This window comes from Rhineura floridana, chromosome 11 (genome assembly GCF_030035675.1).
Source record: "Rhineura floridana isolate rRhiFlo1 chromosome 11, rRhiFlo1.hap2, whole genome shotgun sequence".
In the NCBI taxonomy this organism is placed as follows: Eukaryota; Metazoa; Chordata; class Lepidosauria; order Squamata; family Rhineuridae; genus Rhineura; species Rhineura floridana.
Window position 1 is genome coordinate 56,926,857 of NC_084490.1, and position 13,203 is coordinate 56,940,059.

Sequence of the window (13,203 nt, forward strand, 5' to 3'; positions counted from 1 at the left end):
ATCCAACCTTGATGTTACTAGAGCATAGATTATTGTAGCCAGGTTATCCTTGTCCAGATAAAGTTACAATTGGGCCACCAGCCTAAGCTGATGAAGGCACTCCACACCACTAAGGCCACCTGTGCCTTAAGCGACAGCAATGGATCCAGGAGAGCGCCAAACTGCAATTCTGCTCTTTCAGAGGGAGTGTGACCTCATCTACAGCAGGCTGCACACCACTCGGCCAGTCAGAAGACCCACCCACCAACAGCTTCTCAGTCTTGTCTGGATTTAGCTTCAGTTTATTGGCCGTCATCCAGTCCATTATCGCAACCAAGGATACTGATGTCAACACACTCCAAAACTCTGTGAGACCCCTATACGTAGTTTTATATAGATGGTAAACAACATGGGGGACAGAACCGACCCTGTGGGACCCCATACTAAAGAGTCCACGGAGCCAAGCAATGCTTCCCAAGAACCACCTTCTGGAGCCAACCATCCAAGTAAAAATGGAACCACTGCAATGTGGTGCCCCCAGTATCCAACTCAGACATTCACCCCAGAAGGATACCATGGTCAATGGTATCGAAAGCCACTGAAAGATCAAGGAGAATCTACAGAGTCACACTCTCCTCCTGTCCGACCAAAGCAGTTTCTGTACCAAAACCAGGCTTAAATCCTGTTTGAAATGAAAATCTATCTCCTCCAGAGTACATAGTGTCCTGCCTGAACTCTAAGAACTCAGACACAGATATATTTTTTCTTTTATTGTAGTAAGAGACAGTTTTAATTCACTGTGCTTCATGAATCTACCTACAGTTTACTCAGAACTCAGCATCTCTAGGACTAACTAGGCACAACGTCTCTGCGCTAAGATGTTGACTGAGCAGCTACTCCCCCCATCACTCAGCTTAAGTAAGACTGGACAGGCACCCTGCTTGCGTGTGCCAGCTGTCAGTGTTGGGAGCACACACACAAGCAAAGATCTTTCTTCCTGTCCAAAACTCCTCCAGTGGATCAAATACTACAACTTTCCTCGGTGCCAGCAGAAGTCAAGGATCTACTCCACCTCATATTCCTCTTGCCTGTTGACAATTACTGGTAGCAGTAGGGCATCAGGTGCCCAGTACGGATTCAGTGGCTCTTCTGGGGTTAGCAACAAACGGTGGAACACTGGGTGAACCTTCATAGAGGCAGGCAAGCATAGGTGGAATGCTACTGGTTAATCTGCCTCTACTTCAAAGGGCCCCACCCTCCTAGCCTCTAGTTTGTGACAATGTGCATTCATTGGCAAATAACATCCAGATAGCCATACTCTATCTCCCACCTGTATCTCAGGGCTGAGTTGACAGTGCTGGTTGGCAACTCTCTTATAGGCGGACTTAGCTCTTGCCAATTGGTCTTGTAAAAGCTGCTGCATCACCTGCAACTCTTGCACAAACTCTACCACCGCAGGTACTGCCAGGGTGGAGTTAGGAGTGGGGAAAGTGTGAGGTGGTCACCAAAACTGGCGAAAAAGGGAGTCTGCTGGGTAGAGGCATGCACAGAATTATTGTAGGCAAACTCAGCCAGGGGCAATAAAGACACCCAATTGTTCTGCCGATAATTAATGTAACAGCAGAGATACTGCTCCAGGATGGCGTTCTGTTTGCCCATCTGTCTGGGGGTGGTGTGACCAAGACAGTCATAGTTCGATCTGTAGCAGCTGTAACAGGGTGCGCCAGAACCGGGGGCACCGATCTGAGGCCAGGCTGGTTGGGAGACCGTGCAACAAGAAAATGTGCTAAATAAACAACTGTAGAGTCTCTTGGGCTGTTGGTATGCCGGCACATGGAATGAAATAGGCCATCATGCTGAAGGCGTCCATGACCACCAGAACGGTAGTTTTTCCCTGAGAGGCAGGAAAGTCTGTGACAAAGTCCAGGGTTACCATCCCCCACGATCCAACAGGCGTGGGGGATGGCTCCAGTAGACCGGCCAGTCGTCCAGGGCCATGTTTGACTCTCATGCACGTGGAGCAGGATTGAACATATCTCTTGACATCACGCTTTATTCTTGGCCACCAGAAATTGTGTGTGATGGCCTGCAGCGTTTTGAACACCCCAAAATGCCCTGCAGTTGTAGCATCATGGCATTGCCATAGGACTTTGGCTCGGATCTTCCCAGGAGGCATGTACAGGGCCTCATAATGGTAGAGCAACACACCCACCCCTGGAGAAGCCCAGAGTGTGGTCTTGAGGGGGCTGCTTTAGTTGTCGCACCTGCTCCTGAGTGAAAGATCATGTTCCTGAGCAGTGCACAGCTCCTTAATCCATGGACTTAATCCATACGCCTTAATCCATACACTGTGGTGTAATGGGGACTCAGGCCAGGTTTCATGGTACTTGTGTGAAAGTGCATTGGCCCTGTGGTTTTGAGCCTGGGGAACATAGTTGATGTGGAAATGAAATCTTGTGAAGAACTGGGCCCCAGCGCACTTGCTGTTGTTTCAGTTTATGGTCTGTTTGTAGGCTCTCGAGGTTCTGATGGTTGGTGTGGACCTCCACCTCATGCTGGGCTCCTTCCAAGAGGTGTTGCCTGGTCTCAAACAGATGGCTAGTAGCTCCTTCTCTCAGACAGTATAGTTCTGCTCCGAACTAGACAGCTTTCGGGAGAAATAGGAGCATGGAAGCAGCCCCTCCCCCTTTTCTGGCCGGTTGTAACAGTGCCGCTCCGATGGCCACATTTGAGGCATCCATTTCCACCACAAACGGTCGGTGAGGGTCAGCATGTTATAGTATTGGTTCTGAGGAGAACAACAACTTTAGTTGCTCAAAAGCCTGTTGGGCAGCTTCGGTCCAACTGGCGGGCCACTGTGGCCTTCTGCTGGGGGTCCTGAAAGATTTCTGCCATGACCTCAACAAAGTTGTCATACTGAGCTATCACAGGGTTGTTTCGAAGCAACAGAAGTGTTGCCCACTGGGCAACCTCCCCTTCCAGGAGGCTGATGACAGAGGCCACTTTCAGGGAGTCATTGGGAAAATCCGACTGCCGCATGTGGATATAAAGCTCACACTGAGCTATAAAAGTGGCGAACTGCTCTTTCTTCCCACTGTAATGGAGGGGCAGCTCCACGGCCATCTTAATATGAGGCGCAGGCACTGGTGTGGCTGGGGCAGCCCTCTGCTGCAAGACTGACACTTGATTCCCAAGCTGAATCACTTGCAGGTACAGGGTCTGATTCTCTGTTCGGAGGGCCTGGGTCTCAGCTCATTGTTTTTGGAGTTTGGCTAGCACAGTCTTGAAGGCTCTCTGATAGTCCTCCCTTGTCCCACTGCTTGCTTCCATCTCACTCATGGGCTTGTTGGGTGGAGGAGGTGATGGCTGAGTCAAACTGTCCTGCCTGAATTTGAAGAACTCAGACTCAGAAGGCTGTGGCTTTTTTATTGTAGTAAGAGACAGTTTCAATTCAGTGTGCTTCGTGAATCTACCTACAGCTTACTCAGAACTCAGCATCTCTCTAGGACTAACTAGGCACAACTTCGCGGCACTAAGACGTTGACTCAGCAACTACTCACCCCCCACTTGGCTTAAGTAAAGATGGGTGGGTACCCTGCTTGCGTGTGCCAACTCACTGTTGGGAGCACACACAAGCAAAGACTTCAACTATATCTGTTGAATCTCCTGCCGCATTCACCTCCTGGCGCAAGGCAAAGGAAGAGACTCAGTCACCGTCTTCCTCCTCCGAGGGAGGAGGGCTGTCTGCTGGTGACGCGGATGCAGTGAGAGGGGAAGTGTCAAGCTGGGAAACACAGCTAGTCAGGTTCTCTCTCCACAGGAGTATCTGGAGCTGCTGGTGCTGAACTGTCAAAGTCCAGAGCCTTCTGAGTCCCACTTCCTGCTTGGCCCCTCCCCGGCTCAAACATCCCACTCTAAGTCCTCCTCCTCCAATTTGTTCTTGTCTATCTACCCCCTTCCAGCAGGACTCGCCACACCTAGATGTGGTTGGCAACCACCTTTCAAGAACCTTGTCCAGAACTGAAACATTTACAAATAGTCTAAAATTATTAGGATTTTCCAGGTCCAAGGAAGACTTTTTCAGGATTGGCCTTATTACTGTCTCCTTCAGACAGCCTGGGACCACTCCTTCTTGTACAGAAGCATTAATTACCTCTATGGCCCATCCAGCTGTCCCTTCCCTGCCAGATTTTATCAGCCATGAAGGACCAGGGCCCAAGACACAAATGGTTGCATGAAGCTGACTAAGTAGCTTGTCTACATCTTTAAGCCACAGCAACTGAAACTCATCAGTTTTCTTCACCTGCTCTCAAGCCGTCTCCCTTCTCACTTAATCGCTCCTAGCTCCTGGCTATACCATGGAGCTCTCTGATCTCTACCAGTTGGGAGAGGATGCTCAGGTGCAATTGTGTCAACTGCTAAGGTCACCTCTGTATTCCACAGATCAACCAGGGCTTCGACAAAACCCAACCTCTGAAAACCAATAGAATTCATTGGTCTCTGGGGGCAGACAAACTTTATAGGTGCCCCAACCCTGCAGAGGAAAAAGGCTACTGTAAATCTAAAACTCACCAGGAGATGATCTGGTTGTGACGCAGGGACTGTTTTTATGTCCCCCACCTTCAGATCACCCTCTCTCTGCCTGAGTGAGCCAAATGCAGTGTGTGCCCTGCTACACACATTGGCTCGATGACATTGTGGGACAGCCCTATGGTTCTCATGGAGATCATGAAGACTTGAGCTGCTCCAGACAGAGTGGAGTCGACATGGATGTCAATATCTCCAGAGACTAACAATATTGGGACCTTAACACTATTTCCATCAGCTCAGGGAGGAAAACAGTTGGGCAGCGGAGTGAATGGTACATGAACAGATTCCCCAGTCTGTCCCACTGGCTTAACACAAGGTGCTAACACTCCAGATTAGTACTCAGACATACAGTGAGCTTGGAGAACAAGATGGTATTCCTATAGACCACAACAACCCATCTCCCTGGCCCTCAAGCCTACCCTGGTGTTGAACCAAGTACCTGGGTGGGCACAACTGGGAGAGGCTAATCAGCATTCTCATTCTCAATTAAATCGTGGATGAGATTTTATTATGGATGGACTGACATAGCACTGACAAGCAGTATCCAGAGACCTGAGGACACGCTGGCGCAGTCCTCGCCAAACCTTTGCCTGGAAAAAGGCCTGGAACACAATATAGACTGCAACTGTCTGTGCTACGGTCCAGATTTCAGCCATCTAGATTGAGTTCCCCTCAACTGGCTCACCCTTGATCCAATGCCATATTTCTCCTTACCCAAGACCACTGGAACTGGCCTCCCCCCTCCTACCCCACAGCGGTCCAAAGTTTTCTCTCGCTGGCATGTGATAGGCTGTATTAGCAACTCCTGGCTTCCTCAGCAAAACAATTCCTCGCCCACCCTCCAGCAGATAAAAATAAATAAAACAGAAACAACTCCCCCCAGTCCAGGGAATTTTCTGCCCTCTCTACCAAGAAGTCTTGGTCTCAAACCCAGCTGCAGCAAATCTGATCTGGTGGCTCTCTTCTTGTAGAGAGGGCAGCAGTGACTACAAAGCAATCGCTTTCATCTTTAGTTGTTTTGGCTGCTGCACCTCTCCTGTCGCTGCTGGAAGTTGAAGACGCAGCCTGGAAATTTATCCTCCCTTACCCAAGAGTCTTGTTCTCAAAGTCCCTGACTGCACTCTTTTCCTTACAGAGAAAGCAGCAGCAATGCAGAGAAATGCAGAGCAGCAGTAGATGGCAAGAAAGTGTGCCTTGGGAGATCCTCACTTTTTTCCAGATAGTTTATGAACAATGAATTGTATACCTTCAGAGAGCAATTGCATCTTTCATTTTAAACTGCTTCTTAATTTCCTTACCAAGTGCCCTTGTTCTTTTGAATTGCCTTTATCCCAGCCTCTGTTGTAATTCCCCAAACTGAAGGCAGCCCACCATTGTATAGTGTGGCCTGGCATATGATTGACAGCATCCCCTGTTTTCCCAGTGATAGGTAAACGGCAAAAACAAAAGGCTTATTGAGCTCTGGAGGGCTAATATATGTGGCTAGGCCAGCTGTGTTCAGTTTGGTGGGTCAGACGTTATGGAAGCCTGTCCCACAATCAGCATGTAATAGTTGGTCAAATTTTAAACTCCCAGTTCTTCCAAAGACCACCTCCATATAGCTGTATTTGATAAAGATCCCTGTCTTAAGTATGATCCATGAAAGTAGTCATTTGGAGAAAGGAGCTGCCACAAGCAGGACAGGGTGTTGGGTGGCCAAGCCAAACTCTTACTTACTTACTTATTATTTGATTTATATCCCGCCCTTCCTCCCAGCAGGAGCCTAGGGCAGCGAACAGAAACGCTAAAAACACTTTAAAACATCATAAAAACAGACCTTAAAATACATTAAAACAACGTTAAAAACATTTTTTTAAAAAGCTTTAAAAACATCTTTTTTTAAAGGGTTAAAAACATATTATTTAGAAAAACACATATTAACAGCTTTTCTAACACAGACACAGACTGGGATAGGTCTCAACTTAAAAGGCTTGTTGAAAGAGGAAAGTCTTCAACAGGCGCCGAAAAGATAGCAGAGATGGCGCCTGCCTAATATTCAAGGGGAGGGAGTTCCACAGGGTAGGTGCCGCCACACTAAAGGCCCGTTTCCTAACTCTTCTCCCACTCCTCCCAAGAAGATTTTATTGGGTGCAACTCAGTGTCCCCTTATCTCATCCCTCTTAATAGCATGAGTGGTTATGTGGCTAACAGTTTGGAAGTGAAATCGGGCCACCCAAAAATAGGCTAGCACTTTCTACATTCCCTGAGGATATGCAGAAGTATGTAAGATTCCGTATTAAAAGAATAATATTGTTTTAGAAACTTACAGTCTAACGAGGACCTGTGAGCTTCTAGGTTGTTTGGAATGTTGAGGTGGCAGTTGAGGGGAAAGAGAAGAAAGGGGGGCGTTGACAGAGAAAGAGAAGAGAACTTAACCTGACTGCTGAAGCTCCTAATAGCTGTATCCTGGGGGAAATTACAGTTGGGAGGATGAGTGCTTGAATGCTGGGAGGGTTAAAAACTTTTCACTCCACACTATACTTGGATTTTTCAGAAATAAGGCAAGAAAATGGGGTGCATTTTCCCTTTCTGACTATAGGGAATAGCTACAAAATAATGAGGTTTGGGACTGCCAGTCATTCCCAGATCTGAGACCTTCAGTGTTTTAAGGATAGCAGAGGAAAGCCCCAGGGTTTGTGTGTCCTCCCCACCACCTCCTGAAACTCGGTCTCAACCTTGCCCCAGGTATGTAGAGATACTGCACACCGCAAGACTCCTGTTTCATACTGGCTGGAGTCTGCGCTAGAACATTCTGTTGCAAGTCTCACTTGTCTTATCTCTAGTTAAGGTCGTTCCTAATGCTCTGGAGGAAGAGCAGAGAATCCTGTGATTTTATTTCGGGAAGGTGGGATGGGGGAGTGCTTTCCCTAATCTGCAAAGATTTTTTAAAAGACGTATAATTAGCTCAGGCTTATAAACATACATTTGTCTTCTCACAAAAGAATATCTTCTGGGTGACCACGCACCCGTGTTTCTATAAACTGGAAGAGCTGTTGCTTCGTCCCATTCATGCTGCTGACGTGCAAGAGATGACTGCCTTTGTTATGGGTGACCAGGCATGCTATTAAAAGTTTTTTGTGGGCTAGTAGATTTTGTAGATTCATTTGCAAGGCTATCTAGCTCTGTCTTGAACAATTCAAGGTCTTTGTTCCCACAGCTGTTTGAAGGAGCAATTCATTGGATTTGCCTTTCAATCTTTGATACGGTATCTTTCACACAAATTGCAAACGTGATTAGCAACTTCTAGAATGGCTGTTACGAGTCTGCTGTGTTTTGGTCCATCGTGTATATATAATTGCTTCTAATCCCAATCTACCCCCCCCCCAGTAGTGTGTTTCTGGAGCCAGTCCTTCTGGGTTTTGAAGCCCATTGTATTCAGACATAAGCAGAACCTTATTTGGTAGTAGAAAAATACGCTGTTCCTGATGGAACTGGCTTGCAGACTATTGTTTTTGCAGCATTTCCAAATCCAATCAAAGCCAATTCCTTAGATAACTATAAATAGCATGTTTGAGTATTAAGTTGGTGAAATCGATTAATTAGCTTCCTCCGGGCCCGGAAACAGACTGAAGACAACTTAATTAACATGGCCCTTGTTTGGGCTTTCAGGCCAGAATGAAGTATTTTGGGGCTCCTCATAAAAGCTTCAACCTGATTACATTTATTGATGGCTTGATTACAAATTACAGCATCTCTCTTGGCTATTTTAAAAAGCATTTTGCTTCTTTCTAATCACTTTCTGGGGAGAAGAGATATATTAAAGTTCTTTTGAGGTGCTGCAAATAAGCATTAAAAAGTAGCAAAGAGATTGTTGCCTCAGGCCTGTTCTGCTCTTTCTATGTTTCTTCGGCTGCTTTATCGTAAGTTCCACCAAATGCATCAGTTGACACCTTTTTTAAATGTGATTGAATATTTAAAGTACAATTTGAGTATTGAGTGGGTAGTATATTATACACTGGTGTAGGACTGTGGCTGTTTCATAGACCGTTAAAGATGCAGCTACTCTTCAGGGGAACTAATATAGTTCTACATTTTATGATTAATGTTTTATAATAAAATAGCAAAATACTAAAACTGCTTTAAAGACTGATGTCACTCCAAGTTACTGGCAAAGAATTATGTAAACAGCATTCATGCAAGACTAAATAGCCTTTCAAAGCTGGAGGGCTGTGTAGGGTTCAGGGTAAACTAGCATACTGTGTTTTAGGTTAGGCATTGGTCTAGAACAGGGGTTGCCAATCTTTTTGGACCAGAGAGCACATTTCAAATTTTGAGTCCTGGGGATACCAGTCACGAAATGGCTGCCACAGGGAGTGGCGTGACACAAAATTAGATCGTAGTCATGGTGAAGCTTTTCTCATAATTATATTTTCATACTAGAAAGGGCTTGACCTGTTGAATTTCTGCCTGCTATACAACTATTAAAGGTACAAGAGCCCTGTTTTTCTCCAATGCCAACCCTAAACCAAAGCCTAGGCTGCCATCCTGTATCCACTTATCTGGAAATAAGTTCCATTAAACACAAAGAGACATAAGTTCCTGGTCTTTAGCTCTGCAAAGCAGGAGACATGCCTAAGCTTCTTTGCAAATTTTTCATATCTGGCTTTTGGGGGGAGGGGGATTCTTTAACATTCATCCACATTTATTGTGAAGTAGTATATTCAGAAAATAACCTCTAGACCAGCCTTTCCCAACCAGTGTGCCTTCAGATGTTGTTGGGCCACAATTCCCATCTTTCCTAACCATTGGCAATGCTGGCTGAGGCTGATGGGAGTTGTGGTCCAACAACATCTGGAGGCACACTGGTTGGGAAAGGCTGCTCTGGACCTGATCTCAGGCTAATCCATCACAGAAGAGATGCATCCTGGTTCCCAGGGGAAAAGGAAAGATAAACTAGGAAGATTCCAAGGACTAGAAAAAAGCAGGAAAAGTGCACTAAAAGGGAGGGCAAAACAGTAGCTCTTTAGGACCCTGTGGATTCCTACTGCCTGCTGTCCAAACAACTCACTCATCAGTCACAGCTTTGACTTCACTCATTTACTAATAACACTGACAGGCAGGAGCAGCCAGGCTGGCTCATTTCACAGAAATCGCCTAGAAGGGTGCCTGCACATTTTACTCCATAACTATTTCCAGGAGGGCTAGAGTCTCACTTTTTAAAAAGGAAAGCTTGGATTCTGGGTTACCTGTGGTGGTGCCGCTAAAGACTTTGGTGACTCCTGAGCTAGAATCTAGACTCCTCACCCAAAATAAGCACCAAAGTATATAACAGGTTTAAAAATGTGTCTAACATTCATCAATGGATGACACTTTCAGGCTCCACCCTCTCAGACATTTTAACTGCTCATGGATAAAGCTATCAGAAATAGAATGTAGAGCATATATTGCTCCTCCTTAAATTACGTTATAAGAACATTTATTTTCTGAGCTTTCTCTCTGAAGTGTCTTGTGCTTCTGCAGGATATTGTTGAAGTCTACATTACTTTTTTCTGATAACTGTATAATAAAGCTTTGTAATGTGAGTGTAGTCCTCACCTTTTGTTTTATTGCTTTTCCTTGAAGGGCAGCATCATGTAGCTCAGCTTATAACACTAGGTATGTTTGTGCTGGAATAAAATGTATGCATTTATAGTTTAATGTTTCATAAATACCTAGGTAGTACAGACTGTTAACTTATTCTGCAGGAAGCCAGATTTTGACTGAACATCAGGAAAAACTTCCTAACTGTTAGAGCAGTACAACAATGGAACCAATGACCTAGGGAGGTATTGGGCACTCCAATGCTTGGAGGCGTTCAAGAGGCAGCTGGACAGGCACCTGTTGGGTATGCTTTCATATGGATTCCTGCATTGAGCAGGGGGTTGGACATGATGGCCTTATAGGCCCCTTCCAACACTACGATTCTATGATTCTCTACTGCATGATACTGTATTGCTTTCAGAATATGAAATATAAGTTTGGATTTCATGAGAAAGGAAGTATAGTCTGGCACCCACAGGACCTCACAACAACCCTTTGAGATAGGTTAGGCTAATAGTGACTAAGTGATGGATCTTTTATTTGTTTTAAATATGGAAGGCATACTAAATGCTTTAGTGATGGAGATTTTTTTCCTTCTAGGAAGTAAAGCAAATTTGAGATCTAATCAAAGCTTCCAAGATGCCTTCTCCCCCCATGTGAGCATGCATGCAACTTCAGTCAGTCACGCCATCTCTTCCTCAAGGTCTAAAGAGCAGATTTCCCGCTGTTTGGCAACAGAGACAGCAAGAGGGCCTCTTGCTGACACATGTGATACAGGAAGACTCAGCACACCAAGACACAAAGGACAAAGAAGTCCAGTCTGCCCCTTGTTACCCACCACACACTGTAGCGCCAGGAAAAGGAATTCAGAGAGTCCACTTCTGACCAGCAAGAGGAATATGTCTCTGGTGGCATCGGGTCTGAACCAAGGCGAATTGGTAAGCACATAATCAGTGGTAAAACCAGTATAGTCCATATTATAGGGCAAAACTCAGAGACTGCAATTCAGATCAGGCCCTTTTGTCAGTTTCTAAGTAACTGTCAAAACATGGTACTTATTAATTTGGCCTCATATTTGAATTCTAAGGAACTGGTGCTGAGGAAGCATGCAACTTGCTTTGAGAAATATTGTTGGTCAACTCTCAATCCCTTCCTTTTTTTTAACCAGGTCTGGAAAAATATTTGAAAATTGTAGGAGACAGAATAAAAAAATTTTAGCCAGCCTTGCCAGGACTTCAAAGTTTTATATAAAAATTTTAGATGCTGATATGAAACTTCTAGTCACCACAGCTTCAGGGTTTTCTTTCCTTGTTTTGCGGGAGTGAATTGCCACTACCGTATATTCCGGCGTATAAGACGACTCGGCATATAAGACGACCCCCAACTTTTCCAGTTAAAATATAGAGTTTGGGATATACTCACCGTATAAGACTACCCCTGCTTATGACATGCAAGCGATGTACCTTACCGGTGATTGGCTGGTTGTTGTATACAAAGCCTATCGTGCGAAGGCAAGAATGTCTTTGAAGTCAAGACTAGGGGCGTCAGGCCCCTCCCACTCTCCAGTTCATTCTTGCCTTCCTACGAACAAGATTGAGATCCTATAGCGTAGCATTTAACTAAGTATTTGTTTGTGTGTTTGTTTGACAGGGTGCGGAGGTAGTGTTTCTTGTGTGTCTCCCTAGTCCTTCCCTTCCCCTGTCTTGCTTTTCACTGCTTATTTCAGCTTATTTCATTTACCCGGGCAGTTTATTTTCCCTGTTGATTGTCTGACGGCCCCTAGAGCGACCGCGGCTGCGGGTCTCTACGGCTTTGGCCATTTCTGAGCTTTTTCCCCTGAGTTCTGTCACAGCCCTTGCGAGCTTGCAGCTGTGACTTTCCCGTAGCGGCTTTTCTGGGCTGGGCTGCCTCGAGCCGCGTTCTGTGGCGTCGTTGGAGAGACCGTGGCTGCGGTTCTCTCTCAGGCGGGAGCTTGTGGCTGCGGCTCCCTGCCTTTCCCCGCCACCTCTTTTTAGCTTGCCCGGGTATTGCTGCGCTCCACGGGAGCCTGCGGCTGCAGCTCTCTCATTAGAGAGATTCTTTTTCCTTAGCCGCACTCCACTGCTTTAAATTCCGCCGTGGAGAGCTCTGCAGTCGGCGCCGTCGGCTGCTTGTCCCTGCTGCCTTACACTTCACAGTATTCTCCTGGCCGTCCCTTCCTGGGGTTTTTCTTTTTCAGAGCCGCTAGTGCGGCTATCGGCCCCGCGGCTGCTCCTGCGAGCCTGTGCTGGGCAGTTTCTCCCCAGTTCAACAGCATACGGCCGCCATTGTCCCTTCTTCTCCGTCATTTTTTGACTTAATTTTCCCGCTCTTTTTCAGCACCCGGCGTATAAGACGACCCCCGACTTTTGAGAAGATTTTCCTGGGTTAAAAAGTCGTCTTATACACCGGAATATACGGTACTTCTCTTATGCAGCAGTAGCATAATACCTTTTCTTAGGACCAAACTGAAACATCACAAAGTAGTGAGTGAACTTCTGGGGTCACCAGAACCCTTATTCCATTTGCCAAAAAGTACCATTAAGTACAAAACCAAAAAAAAGGGAAGGGGTGGGAGGAAGGAGCAAGAAGAGTATGTTGGTAGGTGTGATAGAAAAGCCCTCGCTGCAGTTTGTAACAATTTTAAGATGGAATAAAAGAGGCATTTTGCAAGCTTAATAATTGCTCTTTTATTTTGTAGAGTGCTTTAGTAGCTTAACTGCAGCTACTCACAGCAGCCTTGTTGAAGAAGAGCGCTAATAATGCTTACTGAAGATAAAGTAGGGCTAGTTGAGCATGAGGTACCCAAGGCCACACAATTAGTCAATATCAGCGGGGTAGATTATTGGGGAAGCATGCTTAGAAAAAAGAGTATTTTACACTGTCAGTAACCTGAATCCTGCGCTGGACAAAGCAGAACTCTGTCACCTGTATAAACTGCACATCTTTGGACCTACAGTTGTAGATCCAGCCTACTTCCAGGGGTCAGGGACTTATCTTTAGAGGCCTACATGAATTCAGAGTACACACAGTGTGTGAGCCATGTAGCTTTCTAGG

At 45.8% G+C, this 13,203-nt stretch overlaps 1 protein-coding gene across 6 annotated transcripts in view; it reads left to right on the plus strand.

Moving 5' to 3' along the window:
• BRCA1 (BRCA1 DNA repair associated) overlaps positions 1-13,203 on the plus strand; it is a 72,342-nt gene that overhangs the window by 44,272 nt on the left and 14,867 nt on the right. For 5 of the 6 annotated variants that reach the window (XM_061590179.1, XM_061590178.1, XM_061590183.1 and 2 more), the window contains 2 exons: positions 10,171-10,203; positions 10,729-11,066. In XM_061590179.1, coding sequence (XP_061446163.1) covers positions 10,171-10,203; positions 10,729-11,066 — 371 coding nt within the window. The remainder of the gene's footprint in view (positions 1-10,170; positions 10,204-10,728; positions 11,067-13,203) is intronic. The other variant, XM_061590180.1, reaches the window with a different exon arrangement.